The sequence below is a fragment of the Cydia splendana genome, chromosome 23, assembly GCF_910591565.1.
Source record: "Cydia splendana chromosome 23, ilCydSple1.2, whole genome shotgun sequence".
NCBI lineage: Eukaryota > Metazoa > Arthropoda > Insecta > Lepidoptera > Tortricidae > Cydia > Cydia splendana.
Window position 1 is genome coordinate 13,517,881 of NC_085982.1, and position 17,312 is coordinate 13,535,192.

General features: G+C 37.6%; 1 protein-coding gene across 1 annotated transcript in view; it reads right to left on the minus strand.

Moving 5' to 3' along the window:
• Positions 1 to 17,312, minus strand: part of LOC134801758 (uncharacterized) — a 137,175-nt gene that overhangs the window by 95,125 nt on the left and 24,738 nt on the right. Inside the window, exon 2 of the mRNA XM_063774355.1 lies at positions 3,852 to 3,960. Within this exon, the coding sequence (XP_063630425.1) occupies positions 3,852 to 3,885 (34 nt within the window). The 5' untranslated portion in view covers positions 3,886 to 3,960. The remainder of the gene's footprint in view (positions 1 to 3,851; positions 3,961 to 17,312) is intronic.

Consider the following 17,312-nt stretch of genomic DNA (forward strand, 5'->3'; position numbering starts at 1 on the left):
CTGGCGGGAGGGGTTGAGAATCAGTGCATGATTCAAACTTTACCGGTCGCCGTGGTAAGACCTAGGATTTACCATGTCGGTGTTGGTAAAAGCCCGAAGTAAACTAGTAAGATTTAAAATTTCGGGCTTTTACCGATCGGCATCGGTAAAACCTAGGTTTTACTGGTAAATCCTAGGTTTTGCCGAACTTCGGGCTTTTACAGTGACATATATATGTCATGAACGTGGACTCAAAAGTCCGTGGCGGTGACAGATTTTTGAGGCCACGGTCGTGATAATTTGGAACATGTTCGATATTACATACCTAAACATTTCCTTTGATTTTGAAAAGGTTAAATAATTAGCTTAATCTACAATGTATGAGGTATATCTTATGTTACACACAATAACGTGAAACTGCAACTTACTTTTAAAACTCTAACACGGCGGTGACGCGTTAAGGTTGACCGTTTTTTCAAATGAACACTAATAAATAATTTTCGACAAAACTTCTCCTTTCAGCCATTTGTAAACCTGACAACAACACAGTGTTGCTCTGCCGTGTCACGCCTAACTCCGTTAACTCGAGTTACATGAGTTACGGATAACCAGTCTAAATCGTCTTAAAAACCATTTAAGAAAATTTTGAAAATCTTCATTATTTACTGAGAGAGATGGAGTCAACTCAGTTAACTTGAGTTGCATGACTGACACAACCAAAATATTACCATCGTTTCTTAAGTTGCCCGAGTTAGGCATGACTGGCCGAGCGCTTGGTTTATACGACAACAATATTGGTCAAGTAATACGTGTCACGTTTGATCACGCGTATGTCATGTAACTTGACTTACATGACTTCGTGTGACCACTATAGTACGGAAGAGTTGATCACGCGGAACCATTTAATTCGAATAAAATGAAAACTATTCAATTATGCGAAAAAAAATTAAGGGGCCTATTCTGTGACCATATTTCCTACATGTAGATTAGAAAAAATAAAAAAATGACGATGAACCGTCAACGATAACAGCATTTGAATCTTTAAAACTTTAAACGTAATTATCTCGAAACTCAACTTTTAAAGTTACATGAGATACGCGTGACACGGCAGTGCTGTTCTAAAAAAACTTTAATAAGGCTGCCAGTAGTAAAGATAATTTTCTACCGAGTACCGCATGTTTATATTAGCACGCGCGGTGGTGACGCGAAAACTAATAACAAAATGTATGTTGTTTAAAATTATATAAAATCGTTATAAATCCATAAAATTTTTAAACAGTGTTGTAGAACAAGGATTAGTTATTTATATTTGATATAAATTATTTCAGAATCACTTCTTATTTAAAAAAAAATCAAATATCACAAAATCTGGGGAAGTCACAATACACGGTCCGTGACATTTCGCACTAGTAATTTTTTTTATATATTTCTAATACTCATAGGACAATACATTTAGATTGACCTAAAACTAGAGGTAAATTGCTAAGTATATTGATATAGAGTTTACTTATTTTCACAAAAATACATGCTATTCTTACGTGTTACACAAAAAATGCATAAGAATAAGAATTACCCATATACATACTTACATAGATAAATACATACCTACTGAGATACGTAACAAATATTCATCACCGGGAGTCGAATCCGGAGTCCGGAGTTTATTTGCTATGGTTTGGATTATGTTCTGATACGACCTTGAATTATTGAATCATCAGAATCGGCTTCAAGAGATGTTTTAAAGCTTCCATTAATTGTTGATATTATCTCGACCACCCTACCTTCGCACAACACAAAATTATACTTACCTAATAGGAAGCAATTTAGCAACAACAACAAAACTAAGAGTACCGCAACAATAGGCAATCAACTGATAAATCTCGGCCATTTGTTACCGGCACAACACAACAGACTGAACTCTTTGAGCACGTCCCTGATATAATTTGATCCCAAACTCAGTAACAATGTTTATTTCGAGACAGACTCGTACAAATAGACATTGCATTATGAAGTTTACAAAAAGCACAATTTCACCATACTTAGGTGCAATATTTATTACTTGGTAAAATGTCTACGCCGCGAACAGGCAGCGCTGACTGATGAATTGCGCCCTCGCCATCTTATACTACTCCGCCGTCTACAACAGTCCTTGTTTAACCCTACAACATAATTTAAATAGATATTTTTAATTTAAACGTGCTCATGGTCGTTGAGGCTGTCAGTGTATGTCCAGTGGAGTTGGGCAAGGCAGCGGAGCGGTGATCGAGATAAAAATCCACCAATAGAATAGGCCTGATGACAAATTTTGAAATCCCGTTTATTATTGTCGGTACACTTGTATTGGTTCCGAAAAACACAATATTTCAGCTATACTCATAAGATTTAACATAAATAATTGCATTTTATTATAGCTAGTTTAAAACTCGCGTGAAAACGCCTCGCACGACATTTGTGACGCCACCATTTAGTTGGTGGTAGGGTGGTAGACATTGTTTACATACTTACAGTTACGAATTTCCCTTGAATCCGAATGATATTGTTAATTCAGCACCATATATTACGATTAGATACATTACAGAAATTTATCACAATAACTCATTTTACACAAAAACTCTCACACGGTTGCAATTTAAGATGAATTATTTAGATACATGTAAATTTTGAGTGAAAATCAGCGAGCGCCGGTTTTACTTTTTAATTTTTAATTTTTTCTAGTGAGACGGCCAACATGGCAATGATAGTTCCATTCAGCCAAATAATTAAAAAAGTTTGTTGGTGAAATATCGTATTATTTAGCATTTTATTTACATAATAACAAATAGATATCTCCTTTATATCGTGTAATAATATTTGTGGACGTAATAATTGTTTAGTGGCGAAATAAAAAAAAATTTGCACCTTCGAACTCTTTGGTGAGAACGTATGGATTTCGGTCAATGAGGTTGTCTATGTTGCTCTAAGAAATATGTTATGGGTTGATGACGTCACTGTTTAGAACGCTTCTGATTGGCGTTTCAGTAATAATGGCCGATTGGAGAATTTTGCAGTGTTATTTTATTGAATATATTAATAATCCTTCAGTTTATACTGAGATTGGGCCATTTTTTAGAATCATATTAACATATATGTTTCTTTGAAACCATTATTTCCGTGATTCTTTGTTACTTGCAACAGGCCTATTGCATATAATCTCCGCTTCTCTTTGCGCTATTGATGGCCCAACGCTCCGCTGCATCGCTCCGCTACAGTGGACAAGCAGCTTAATACGGGAACACGTATAATAATAATATGTAGGTTCTAGTGTAGTGACCGCGAGCTATCTCTTATGAAAATTGAAACCACCTTGAATTAAATGATCGACTGGATCGTATAACCACTTATACCGAATCGACATCTAAGCGATTAGTAATAATATTATTACGTAAAAGAGGACTAGTCACAAACTTATACCACTTATACTAATCGCTTAGATGTCGATTCGGTGTCACAATTGAGCTCATTTCAATAATAAGGGTCGAGTCAATGCAACACGTTAGATGTTTCGATAATAGTATTTTCAATAGGCTGGACTATGATCATAGTTAACACTGTCGACTGTCATGGTTGGATAACAGGGAGCGGTGGGAGCCGTGAGAGTGCCTTCCGGCCATACAAACTTCGTACCCAAGGACCTTACATGTAAACTGGATGCTCCGTCCATACCACTTAGGAGACGCGATAGTATGACATTGAATGACGGAACACTCATGAGCGTCAAGTTCGTATGATAACAAAATCAAAACATTAACAAATCGTAATTTCAGAACGGTTTAAGCTTACGTTACGTTACTTCGCTTTGTCGCAAATAAAGTAAAAACAGTAAGTCAACTTACCTGTTAGAAGCAGTAGAGAGAGCAGAGCGAGCATCTCGCGGGCGGGGCGGGGTGCGGGGCGGGGGAAGGGTTGGGCCGGAGGCACTGCTCATCTCCACACGCCCAGGGTCTGAAAGAAAAAAATACACTGTTAGAATAAATCATCAGTTCCTCTCAGATGACTTTTTAAAGTAAAGAGTTTACTTAGTTTATTTAGGTAAAGAGCGAGCTAACGGAGTGGCAACTGACGTTTACGAGATTTCACGGTACATCTCCAATAATCAATTTACGAGTTATCGCCTGAGAAGAAATGACTAATGGCTAATGGCTTTGTTCATAATAAGCGCTACAGACCTCAATTACCTACTAATTGTTTGTCTTAATCTGTCTGTATTTTTAAGAATAAGATAAAACATAATTAAGGCTTGTAAAGTTTTATGAATAAGGGGATAAGAGATTGCTAGACAAAGTTACACTCCTGTCTGCCATGTGCCATGTGCCTTTGTATTGTACATATTGATATTTGAATATAAACTATAAATAATACTTATATTTATTCTAGCGGACAATATGCTAACCAAGTTAACGAACAGGACTGGTTTTAACAACGCGGTAAACTAAAGGGCCTTAAAACACAACCTCTATTAACGTATCCTCATGAATAACAAAAACCCTCATAAATTCCCACCGAAAAGTTTCATGATTACACTTTAATAAACCACAAACAAATCCCGTATAATAACCGAAGTGGTAATTGTGGCGAGTTACAAACTTTGCCACCAGATGGCGTTGCTCGTTAGTCAGAATGTTTCATTTCTATGTAGGACCGTACCTAGTATTACTTGAGCCTTGAAGTCACAACAAATGTGTGTAATTAGGTAAAGGCAAGTCTTATACTGGACTCGTAATGCTGTTCAGTTGCATTGCTGCTATACTACTAGCTGGGCGTTATTATTTTTAGGCAAACATTTGCTTAAATAGGTTAATAGTAGTTTTTATAGCCTACAATTAAATTCTATATGTATATTCCCTCTTGCACGGCATAACATTATTTGACGTTGTCAAAAAATACGCATATATACGTAAACAGAAAAACAAATAATGGGGCATTCCACGAGACTGTCGCTTACATAACGCTTTTGCCTTTTACGGCAGCTACCTCAATAAAATACGTGAATCTCGAGAATATACTGCCAATTTGTTAGCCAAGTCATGAAATATTACCTGACTCAATATCGCTTACTCAGCATTTCCAGAAGTATTAGAAGAATTGCGTTACGTAAGCGACATACTCGTGGAATGCCCCTACTGTAGGTATATTATGTTTTACATTTTCCTATTAGAAATAGGCAATAACTATTATGACTTGTAATTTTTGATTATTAATAAATTGATTATGATTATGATTATTATACTGGTTCAACTACACGCCGCGCAAACTTTCGTTCGCCAAGCGAATGGAATGGCCGAGGGCGAGTGCTCCCGAAGGACCACTAATGTCAAGCGGATTTTATACTGTCTGCCAATTTTAACTCTGAGAAATGAACGATAGTGGACCTTATGTGGTTGCAGTAAGGCATAATAGTGGTCATTTAGTCGCGTTCTATATAAGTCAACATGCATGGCCAAAACTGCATCTTTAGTGATGTCCTTACACTGCACTGTTATTCAATATACTTATGCAATTAGGGCTTGCAATATCCGCCCAGTTTTTATAGTAAATTGAACCGATATCCGGATAAAACGGTTATTCGGACATCCGGATTGCAAGCCCTATATGCAATAAACTGTCGTCTACGTCAAACCAAGCTATGAATACATTGTCATTCCCTTCCACGCGTCAAACTATTGTTCCTAATGAGCACATGCTCCCCTCGCAATCACTACACAACGCTCACTCTCAGTTAGCGGCCACTTGAGCCCCCTTACCTTACTAATAGAGAGACAGGTTCGCAACGTGAAATATCACTCGGCGAGAAGAGGGCTGGGGGGCTTGTCATAAACGATGCAATTTGTAAAGTGCGGCTTCAAAGTGACGGTGCAATTACGGCACAATGTTGTTCATTTGTGATGTGTGGACTCTAAACGCGAAAGTTTTAAGTGTGATGATAATGGAGGTCTGAAAATTTTAAGTAATTGAAAATTTTGTTATAGTTTTGAACTGGTTTCTATACAGGGTGATTCAGGAGACGTGAGCAGGACTAACATTGCGCATATCGTTAATTATAAGCAACTGTTTCGTATCAGTATTAGTGAGGTTAACGTTAATTTTCTAGTCGTGTTGAAAAAAAAAGTTATAAATTTTTTTAAGACATGCATGGTCACCCTAAAATTAGAATACTAAACTACCAATATTCTGTGTCAAATTGTCATTACTGTCATCACGGTCTGGTTACTTTTGAAAACTCGTATCTCACTCAAGTTTGATATTTTATTATCTTCGTAATCAAAATGCCATTACGGTTAAAGAGGTTTTATGTTGATTAATTAGGTCCTGTAGGGTGACCATGATTGTTGAGAATTAAATTTGCCCTCACCAAAAAGTAAAAAAATAGGAAAAAGTGTTGTTGTTTCTCCTAAATACGACGGTGATCGATCAATTATCAGTTACTGAGTGTGCAGGATTAGTCCTGCTCACGTCTCATGAATCATCCTGTATACGACCTTAATGAATGTTTCGGTGATTGGCGCATCTCAAGTACGACTCTCGCTTCATTTCGCATGTAGGTCGTCAATCAGCGTGACTTGAGCTATCTTTAAGGTCGTATCAAAACAAGATCACAACCGTAACAAGTTGTTAAATCTGAATCGGCCTCACGGTTACATTTGAATTGCGACTACAACAGCGTTGCTGGTGCAGTACTGCAGCGGTTATTGAGCGATGCTGTCAATTTCCTTCACAAATTGCATTGCTGCCGTGGCCGTCGCGACTAGAACGATCAAGCCGCTACTAATTTTATCAAGGACAGTTAACCTCGCCCGCGTCAATGGTCCATCAGTAGCCCCGCAACAGTAATACTGTCACTTTAATTCAACGAAGTGACAGAACACCACAACTGTCACTATCATACTGTCATGCGCTATAGTCGCATAAACTAATACTTATCTGATGGTTGTACTTTTGCCGTCTATCGTGCTTCATTGGTGTACTTAATTTACATACTTTTTAGGAAGCGATAGACGATAAAACGCAGCCTTCTTAAGCCGACTTGCAAAAATTTATGTGTCGTTCCCTTTCATCGCTCATGACACAACAAGGATCGAATTATAATAGGGATGGGATCTCAGTATCCGGTTTAAGAATGGGGTGGCTCGCGGGGGGAGGGGGAAGGAACTCCCCTCCAACGAGGGTGAATTTACTGTTTATTTCAATGTCAATGTTGATCAGCGGCAACACTAGAGTATGTTAAATTGATGGTTATGTCCTTTCAACTGAGTTGTGCGGGTGCGGGAGGAAGGGTGCGATTGATTAGAGTTCGTTTGTGGAGAGGAATGATTTTGACAGATACGACGCTAGTTGTAGGTTTTGGTAATATGTATGGAGAAAATGATTATCTGCTGTCGTCTCGTTTCCTAAGTGCGACTAATTAAGTACGTTTTCATAATTTAACTATTGATAAGAATGATCATATCAATAGTTAAAAAGTGCTCGCATTATGAATTTGTGAAGGTAAATTAGTTTGTTTACATTATTTGCTATTGAGTACAGCCCGCCACTTAAAAGTAAATTTTGAGGCATGTCATTTCTTACGTTTCCGACACAAAATGTAAAAGGCCAAGTCTAAAAACTTTATGAATAACATATCACAAAAGTGGACAATACTTACGTCACGTCACGATATTATCACTATATCGACTCAAATAGAGCCCTATGATATTTGCAATGTCACACCGTCCCATGTTTGCTAAGTGCAGTGAATAATACCCCGATAATGATATTTGCTGAGGGATGATAGAGACGTCATTAATAACGCCTGCAGTGACGCGGCAGATACTGTGAGGATAAGGGACAATGGGGCTTAGTTATGCTCTTAGCTTAGCCCTATTCTGTCATTGGATTAAGACGGAAAAGAATAAAGCGCAAACTAAATTATAAAACTTTGAGGCAATGAAAAAGATCGAATTTAAACTGTCGTGAGTCTCTCGGAAACATATCGCGCGAGTGAATCAAATGACTTACATCAGTTAACACATTCACTGCCCCCGACGCACATGTGCGTCCACCGTCATACAAGTTTGTTCCTAGGCCACGCCCCCTGGCAGTGAATGCGTTAAACCGTTGTTTTGGCTTGAATAAAACAGATAATATTTTAAAGAAACTCCACACAAAGTGCTTCGTTTTAATTGCATGGCTATAGTAATATGGTCCCTGCAGTTTCAAGATATTGCCTAAATAAATTTAATTGGCTTAAAATAGGACATAATAGATATATACCTATATAAGTCTGTGTGTGAGACGACCGGTCTGGCCTAGTGGGTAGTGACCCTGCCTATGAAGCCGATGGTCCCGGGTTCGAATCCTGGTAAGGGCATTTATTTGTATGATGATACAGATATTTGTTCCTGAGTCATGGGTGTTTTCTATGTATTTAAATATTTGTATATTATATATATCGTTGTCTGAGTACCCACAACACAAGCCTTCTTGAGCTTACCATGGGGCTTAGTCAATTTGTGTAAAAATGTCCTATAATATTTATTTATTTATTTATTTATTTATTTATAAGTCTGTGTGATAAGCAACGAGTTACATAATATACTCTAAAAAAATTAACCAAGTTATCAATTACGATACATGCCACTTCTGTTGACGGTCTGTGTAGACCTTAATAATTAATAAATGGCGTTAGCATCGTGACGCGGTGGAAAGTGTACGCCGTTGTGGGTCAGGGATTACGGGCCGAAAGCCGAATGTGTGGGATTAGGTGCTGTAAGGACACTGGTATTGGGGGAAGTGCCCACTGCAACTGTCGCAATATCTCAAAAAAGCTACTCTGGGTGCCTAGCCAAGGTGACAATCGTTTGCGCTACGATAACGAAGCACTTTATCTCTCTATCACTCTTCCATGTCAGTGCGACAAGGCAGTTGCGTTTCGTTCGCTACGGAGCGTAAACGATTGGCATGTTGGTTTCGCATCCTGCTCTCAATCTGTCTCTCATACGACAGCCGGTTTCAAAATTGCGAAACTTCCACATTGGAATATTTCCGAAACTTCTCAAATTTTCCTAAATGAAAGTTTTAAATTTCCTATGAAATCTTCCTGAAATTTTCGAGATTTTTCCTGTAGGCGTAATTATCGAAGGCGTCGTCAGTAGGCGGCGAAGAGTAACCGTCTGACGTCTGAGAGTGGATTCAGAATATTACCAAGAAAATTTACTATCTTATCATATGGATCTCCACTCATGCATGAGTTGTGTTATGTTGTGACATTATTTAGCTCTGCTAACGGTTGGATGGGGACCTTAATTAATAAATGGCGGCCGTATCGTGACGCGGCGGAAAGTGTACGAGGCAGGGATTAAGGGCCCAGAGCCGGGGATGAATGGGATTAGCCCCAATGAGGACACTCGTATTACACTTGGAAACAATGAAAATGGATCTCTCTGTGTGGACATTTCGACAGGAAGTGTGCGACTTTCATTGTTCTTCATTCTTGTTGTAAAGTATCATTCAGTGTACATAGTTGCGATCACCGCTTGCTTGGTCGCATTTAGTCTTTTTGCTTTTTTATTCGTGAAAATTTAAATAGGTATGGTTACTTACATACATAGTAAGTAAGGTAGTTGTATATACATAGTAAGTGCATAGTTTAGTAGATCATAATATGATACACAAAAGAAAATTCACTTCAGACAAAGTTGGCAAAAGACAAAGGTCCAGTAAATTGAGACGCAAACATTTGTTACCCGCACCCCGTCTGTCTGTCTGTGTGTCCATTTTTGGCTTTGTTTATAAAATTTTAAGATAATTAACGACTTGGTAGATTTAGTGAATTTCTACGTTAAAATGTGTGTCTCGAGGGGTGAAGTGGAAATGGACATGTCACCACGGGGACTGGGCGAGAGGAGATTGCTTGCGTCTTATCAAAAGAACGGGGAGTAGCCTACATTTCATCTACATCTAGTTCACTTGGGCTATATGAATTAAATTCTTGGGTACTATTAGCCACTAACCTATTACCTATTAACTATTTGCCTATTTATACAAATAGTTGGGTAGTACGTAATTAAATAAGGTAGTTAGGTCATAGAGATGACGTTAGGTACCTATTCACAAACGTCTGTCAAATCTAAGAAGCCTTTGACAGTCGTTCGTCCCTATCCGTTCTTTTTACATTTAACTTGTTATTATTATAAACGATATAATATAATTTAACAGTGCTATGCCAAGTTTTATAAATAAAGCATAATTGACTCATTAAAATTGTTCCAAATAAGGGGTGGTGCCTGGCATTAAATAAGGGTCGGCGCGTTTTTTTTACACCTACGTTATTAATGACAAAATGTTCTTGTTAAATTCAAGTTTCTGACCTTCAGAGCCCACCGGGTTATCAAATTCTTGTAAAAACCATGAAATTTTCGGTTCTTTTGTTTTATTTTGTAAATTTTCCCCACTTGACCTGGAACGCAACAATGAAATAAAGTAAATGTGTTTATTTCGTCTAATAAATTCCTTAAAGTTAAGCTCATTGGTGAAACAAATGTGCACGAAATTGGATGGCATATCTCAAAACTACGTCGGGCCCAATTTTTAGGCGATGAAAGTCACTGCCATAGGCTCCAGTAAGTTTCGAGATTAGAAAAGTTAATTTTTAATACAGTTGCTCACAAAGTGCTACTTTACGTAGCTGTTTAGCGTGCGGAAAGTTGGTTATGTCGAACTAGTGCTTTTTACTTTTCCAATTTTTTTAAATTTATACTTGTTACAATTCACGACTACTTATTGATGAGTGTTAATATTAGTTTCCTTTAAACGTCGTAATCAGCATAAAAACCTACTGTTAATGTAAGAATATGAAAAATATACATATTTCATATTTTAATACTTATCTCTTCATCATTATAACACGTTTATTTTTTAATATTGAATATTGAAAATTCCGTTCTTAATAAGGTGTCTGAATGGAACGGAATAGCTGCCAAACGCCCATAGATATAATATACTTAAAGACGACGTCTAAGCGAGCTGTCACTGTTACCACTTTTGTTTAGTGTACGATTAACAATGTTTTACTTATTTTTTCGCAACTGTATTAAAAAACGTCGTTCGATACACGTGCGGAAATGTCATTCTTCACTCGTACCGAGTCTTCCCACTCGCCTGCGGCTCGTGGCAAGATATCTCGGTACTCGTGAAGTAATGACATACCTTCCGCACTAGCATCGAAATGTACTATTATGTCTTCCTGTCCGTATATGACCCACTCCAGATGAACATGTCATCTCGGGACGAGCAGGAAATTGCTCGCGTTTCTTATCTTTCAGCCACGAGTAGCCAACTTCCGGTAAGTCTAGATGACTTGCGGTGTAGGTACATATATTTAAGTTAAGAAGGTATAGAAAATAAATAAACGGTAAATAAAGATTTAGTTATGTAGTAGGTAGGTATGTTATTATTGGCAACAAATTAAGTATCTCCGTTTATTCGAACTTAAAAATAATAATTAGGTAATTATATTTATGTGAAATACGATCTGCCGAATTCAATAAAAATTGGATGGAGGTATCTAACGACCTAATAAATACTTACTTGATAATTGATACCTTAGAATAAAACAGATATATCAATCAGATGATAGAGTCGAAAAGTGGTAAACCACTTTCTTGGCTGACTACACATATTTTGCTTTCATTTGGCTTCGTCCTTCCTTATCCCCACTAATATCATAAATGCGAAACGAACTGTCTGTCTGTTACTTCTTCATGCATAAACCGCTACACTGATTTAAGTGAAAGTTTTGGAGATAGTTTGAGGCCCGGGGAAGGACATTTATGATAGTTTTGATCAGTCACCACCATTTCACACAGACGAAGTCGAGGACAGAAGCTAATAAGTAAATAATGAACATCTCAACATGTTACTTAGCATTCATATAGTCTGTAGCTAGAAGTACCTAGACATCTCAGTGTAATAGTTAAACACCAATTCTAGGCACGTGCGGCGCGTTAGTTCCCCGCGGGGTTACATAAAACGGCAAAAACTGACTGAACTTGCTCTTATTATCAGGAATTACTAGGTAGCTACGTGACTTACTACCTCAGTGTCTAATTCAAGTTATGTTAGGTTACATTTTTGATTAGATTTTCCATGGGGTAAAACTACTTTTTTTTTCTTTTTTTAGACTAGAAATATAGTTTATTATAATAATCATAAGTAATACGTAGGCAAAGGATTAGATAATACATAAGTAGGGTAGAAAAGGGGATTCAATCGATGTGTGGAAGGGCGGCACCGTCGTCGAACCCAAGCCACCTCCAAACTATTATTTTATAAATATGTGAGATATAACAACAACATGGAGTAGAAATATTAGGGATCGTAACAGTAGGTACTAAAGACACCGCCACTCTCTCTAAAACAGCAAGGAGTAAAGAAACCTTTCGCATGATGATCGCCGACATCCGATAGGATATAGCACCATAAGAAGAAGAAGATATAACGTCACTATACTTACTCGTAAATCTACCGTTTTACCGAGTCGGTTGTCGGTTGGTAAGAAGTTGTTATGGTCAGCCACGGACTCGCTTGCGGGTTGGCTGCATGAAGACGATTTTTTATTATGTTTTGTAAATAAAAATGCGATAATAAACTAATTTTAGTCCCAATACTTAGCTGCCTTCTCTTAAAAAATTACCGCGCATCTTTTTTATCAATCGGCTGAAATTGTGACATGACGCATCTCGACGATTACAACTAGTATAAGTATTAATACTGTATCTTAAATAGTGTTGCCAGAAACGCAAACACTGTCATCTGTTGTAGAACATACAGCTGTTGAAGTGCTATCCAGGGAGCGATAGTAATTGAAACAAGATCCTTCTGCAAGGGGAAGGCGGCATATAATTACGAGAACGAATTAGATTGGTCAGTTGACCGCAGTAGGTTTTTGACTTAAAAGTTACGAACTTAGTAAACCACTAACATAATATCTACTAAACGTAATCTACTAGGACATGAAAATTGCAACATAATTATACCTAGGTATTGAAGAAAAGTTTTTCTATGCAGTCGGCGCCTGCCGTAATGCAATACCGGCGGCACGAGAGGGGCATTTCAACTTTACAAATGGTATCTTGATTTGATATTCATATAACATATCAGACTCGCACCGATATGCAAGTGAAGGTGAGTCACACAAAGAAAAATTTTTGTGGCCTTGAATATCCATTTCCGTGAATGTCCAGTCCCCAATGGCGGATTTGCCCTAAGACACAGTAGTAGGCCCGGGCCTAGGGCGGCGAAATATTAGGGGCGGCAAATTGTCACAAAAAATTCGCTGATGATAACAAGAAATAACTCAAAACTCAAAATTAGGCCAGGCAACGAATTCTCAAAAAAAGGTATAGAGGGAAATGCTTGGAACACAATTTTTGAGTTATCAAAAGTCCCCATGCAGCGGTAGCCCTTGAGCCGGGGGGTTTGAAGGTACCAATTTTCGGTTTTTCGCTTATATCTCGGAATCTATGAGTCTTTTAGACCCCCAAGTTTTTTTTGAGTTGTTACCTCATGTGATGATTTTGAATAAATAATAATATTAAATAGAGGTGTGGTAAAATTCAATTTGTTTTCCAATTGCATTATATACCTACATATTTGGAAGATGCAGTACTACAATGTTGTGTAGTAGTGAGTAGAGTACCATGCATCCGCGCAATAAGTATTACGTTATGTTTTAAATTATCTCCGTTGCAGTAAGCTGCAGGCATCTGACGATAATGTTTCTGCGGAAAGTATTCCCTGATGTGAAATGTACCGTGTTTATTGTGAATCTAGTATGTATATACTGTAGTATCGTAGTATGATAAAACAAGAGCTAAACCCCACAACACTGCTAAGTAGAATGTTAACAGATATTTTGAAAAGCAGTTCCGATTATTTACGTGACTGAAATATAACTGGTCATAAATGACGACCGAACTCAGGGTCCGCAAATTTATTGAAGAGAATAGAAATCTTTCTTTCTAGGAATGTTAGAGCCCCAAAAGTTGATTTGACTGGTCTACGTCATTTAAGCGCCACTTGTACCATCCCACTAACCCGGGGTTAACCGGTTAAACCGTTAACCCAGTATCAAATAATAGTACTAGTACCTAACCATGGTCACTCCAGGTTTAACCGATTAACCGCGGGTTAGTGAATGATGCAAGTGGCCCTAGTGTTAGTTGTTTGAGTGTCTTGCCAACTTACCAACTTACCAACCCCTGAACTAAAACTGACTGATTGTATCAACGGCAAAAGTGTCAAAACACTTAAGAATACGTACTCCTACATATTTTTGATGTTTTTTGTTTAGGAATTTCAATTATTTTTGGTTACCAAACATGGTTACATATTTGGTCAGGATGTGTAATGCTTAATATAATTATAAAAAAACTATCATACATTTGTTATAACGCCACTTGATATATTATTGTATGTTATAATGTAATTTTTATTATACGTTTCCGTTATTATATTGTGATTTCATCTAAACTGTCATTGATATAATGCCTAATGTAATATAATTTTCAAATAGTATATAGACATATTTTATAATGACATTTGTTATATTATATTTTTGTATAACGTAATACTTCATACAATTTTATCAAGTATAAACACATATATTGTATAACATTTTTTGTCATATTTCATTTACCGATAACGTAAAGTTTTACATACTTTTTATAACTAGTACGCAGACTACTGCTTTTGCTAGCTATTTCATTCTAGGGAGGTCGCAGTTCTAACCTAACCTAACCAATTTTTTCACGGTTTTCGTTCTGCGGGGGCCGCAGTTCAAACCTAACCTAAACCACTTTTTTCGTAGAGTATTTTATTCTACGGAGGGTCAAAGTTCTAACCTAACCTAACCCTCCTTTTGTTAGGTAGTTATTCGTTTATGCGGAGTCGCAGTTCCAACCTAACCTAACCTAACCCATGTATGTCATGCAACTATTATGCCACATAAATATTTATGTGATGTCACTTGTTATAACAAATAATATGCTTTAGAGTATGTAATAATTATGGCAATGTGTATTAGACGAAGTGTAAATATACCTTATGACCATTATACCAATAATAACATTATGTATACCGTTAATTAGGTATTACGGTAGTATGCCATTTATTACGTTATTCAAAATAACGATATATCAAACTATAATATATGAAAAGTAATTATAACAAATGTAATGCACCCATTTGGTCATACATGCAACCATAACAATTATTATTTTCTCATCATCCATTTATTTATATTACCAACTTGTGTGTTGTATGAGGATACAAAATGGAGGACTTTTAACACGAAGCGATAGCTTAAGCGCACCGCAGCGTGCTTACTCAATAATCCCGCTAAAGGGATGGTTTAGATATTATATGTTTAGCGAAGTGTGGTGGGTGGCGCCATCGCCACTGGCGCACGCACGCAACTGTGTGTGAACGAGATACGCCATCACGTCACTCAGCTGAGCTTATTTTCTGAAGTTGCTAATACATATTTGATATTAACAGGATTCAAACTCGGGAACACTACCTTAGAGGTCACCAAGTAGGGCACTTGAGTTTTAAGTGTCTATCAGGCGTATTCTACAGTAATAGGTCCCACTTATCATCAAACGCACTACAGGTATGCTTAGATTACATCCCTTCACCGTGGTACTTGTTAAAAAAAACTTTGTTTTTTATAGATAGCTAATAGATAATATGGTTCCGATACACCCATACGAAACGAAAACGGCCACTTTGCGAGTCGGTTTAAATAGAAAGAGACCCGTTCACCCCTTTTCAGTGTATGTTTTATTTGGCGATGTGCGAACTGCGATCAAACGCAACTGTGTGTGAAGAGATACGCCATAACGCCACTCTCGGTGCAATCTTCTCTTATTTTTCAAAGTCCGACGGCCATCGCCCCGAGCGGCTATTCATCAAATGTTTTAGCCCCTGATGTGCAAGTGTGCACGGCTCTAGTATAATAACTTTGCACATTTCATCCAAAGAACGTGTTCCTCAATGAATATTCAGGAAATGAAAGTGGTTAGTTTTAGGAAGGAAGGTCACTATCTAATATTTAAAACTAAACTTAAATTGGATAGTAACTTCCTACCCCAAATATTATCTTCATTGAAAATTCGTGGTAAGTACTTAGAAGTACGTAAGTAATCATTTTTCCCCTAGCCTCTACCCCACGTGCTTTTGTGGACGTGAACTAAGTAATAAGCCCGCAAATCTCCTCATTTCATACCAATACATCAAATTTTCAAATAAACTCTCTAGGGGCCCAAATCCGATGCCCTACTCCTACAGCGGTCGTCAACCGTTTGTGAATTGCGCGGTGATAACTCACGCGGCGCCTTTATCTCTCGACGAGACAGGGGTAGGGGGCGGTGAAGGGGGGGGGGGGGGGGGGGTAATCCCGGGCACTTGATTACGCCGCGCTGGGACGTAGGGTCGCCAAATTTTAAAAGTCCTGGTGATTTTTCTAATACGGCCCTGACGTTTTAAGCGCGGGTTTGAGTACAATTGGCTATTAATTTTAACTCGACGTATAGCCGCCATTGGGGATCTACGTAGGTACTTGAAAACGACAGGGTATAGGTATTTAATAATAATGAAAAGACATGTTTTCTGTAATCCATTTAAAGAACAGTTTGTCCTTTACAACAAAGTACTCGTAGATTATGGGTTAATTTAGTAAAAACTAAAACGTCACACCTACTTAATGTAATGTAAACTTAGTATTATAATAATATATCTGTTTTTTTCAGGTCCTAATATTTATTTATTTATTACCGTATAAATTTTCCGTAGGTATTACCAGAGATAGTTATAAAATACTTAGAGATGCACCGGATATTCGGTTACTATCCGGTATCTGCCCTATCCGGCCCTTATTTTAATGATGAAACTGTCTAAAATAATAAACGAGTATGATTATGTTATGTCCATGACTGTTTCTTAAATCCAATCTGTTTACTCCAAAATCACGCAAAGTTACTATCCAGTATACATATTGTAACTTTGCGTGATTACGATTTCAAAACAATTTTAATCAATCCACCCACTTGCACGCGCACTCATTTAAACCTAGAAATGATTCACTACGAAACAGATCAAAACCTGCACAATGCGCACCTGTAAAACCGAAATGTAAGTACCTATACGAATATTCTTCGGCCGGATACTGAATCTTCGGCCGATGGTCAAGCCGAACATCCGGTATATCCAGTATCGGTGGTATCCGTCTAAACAACTATCCGTTGCATCTCTATAAAATA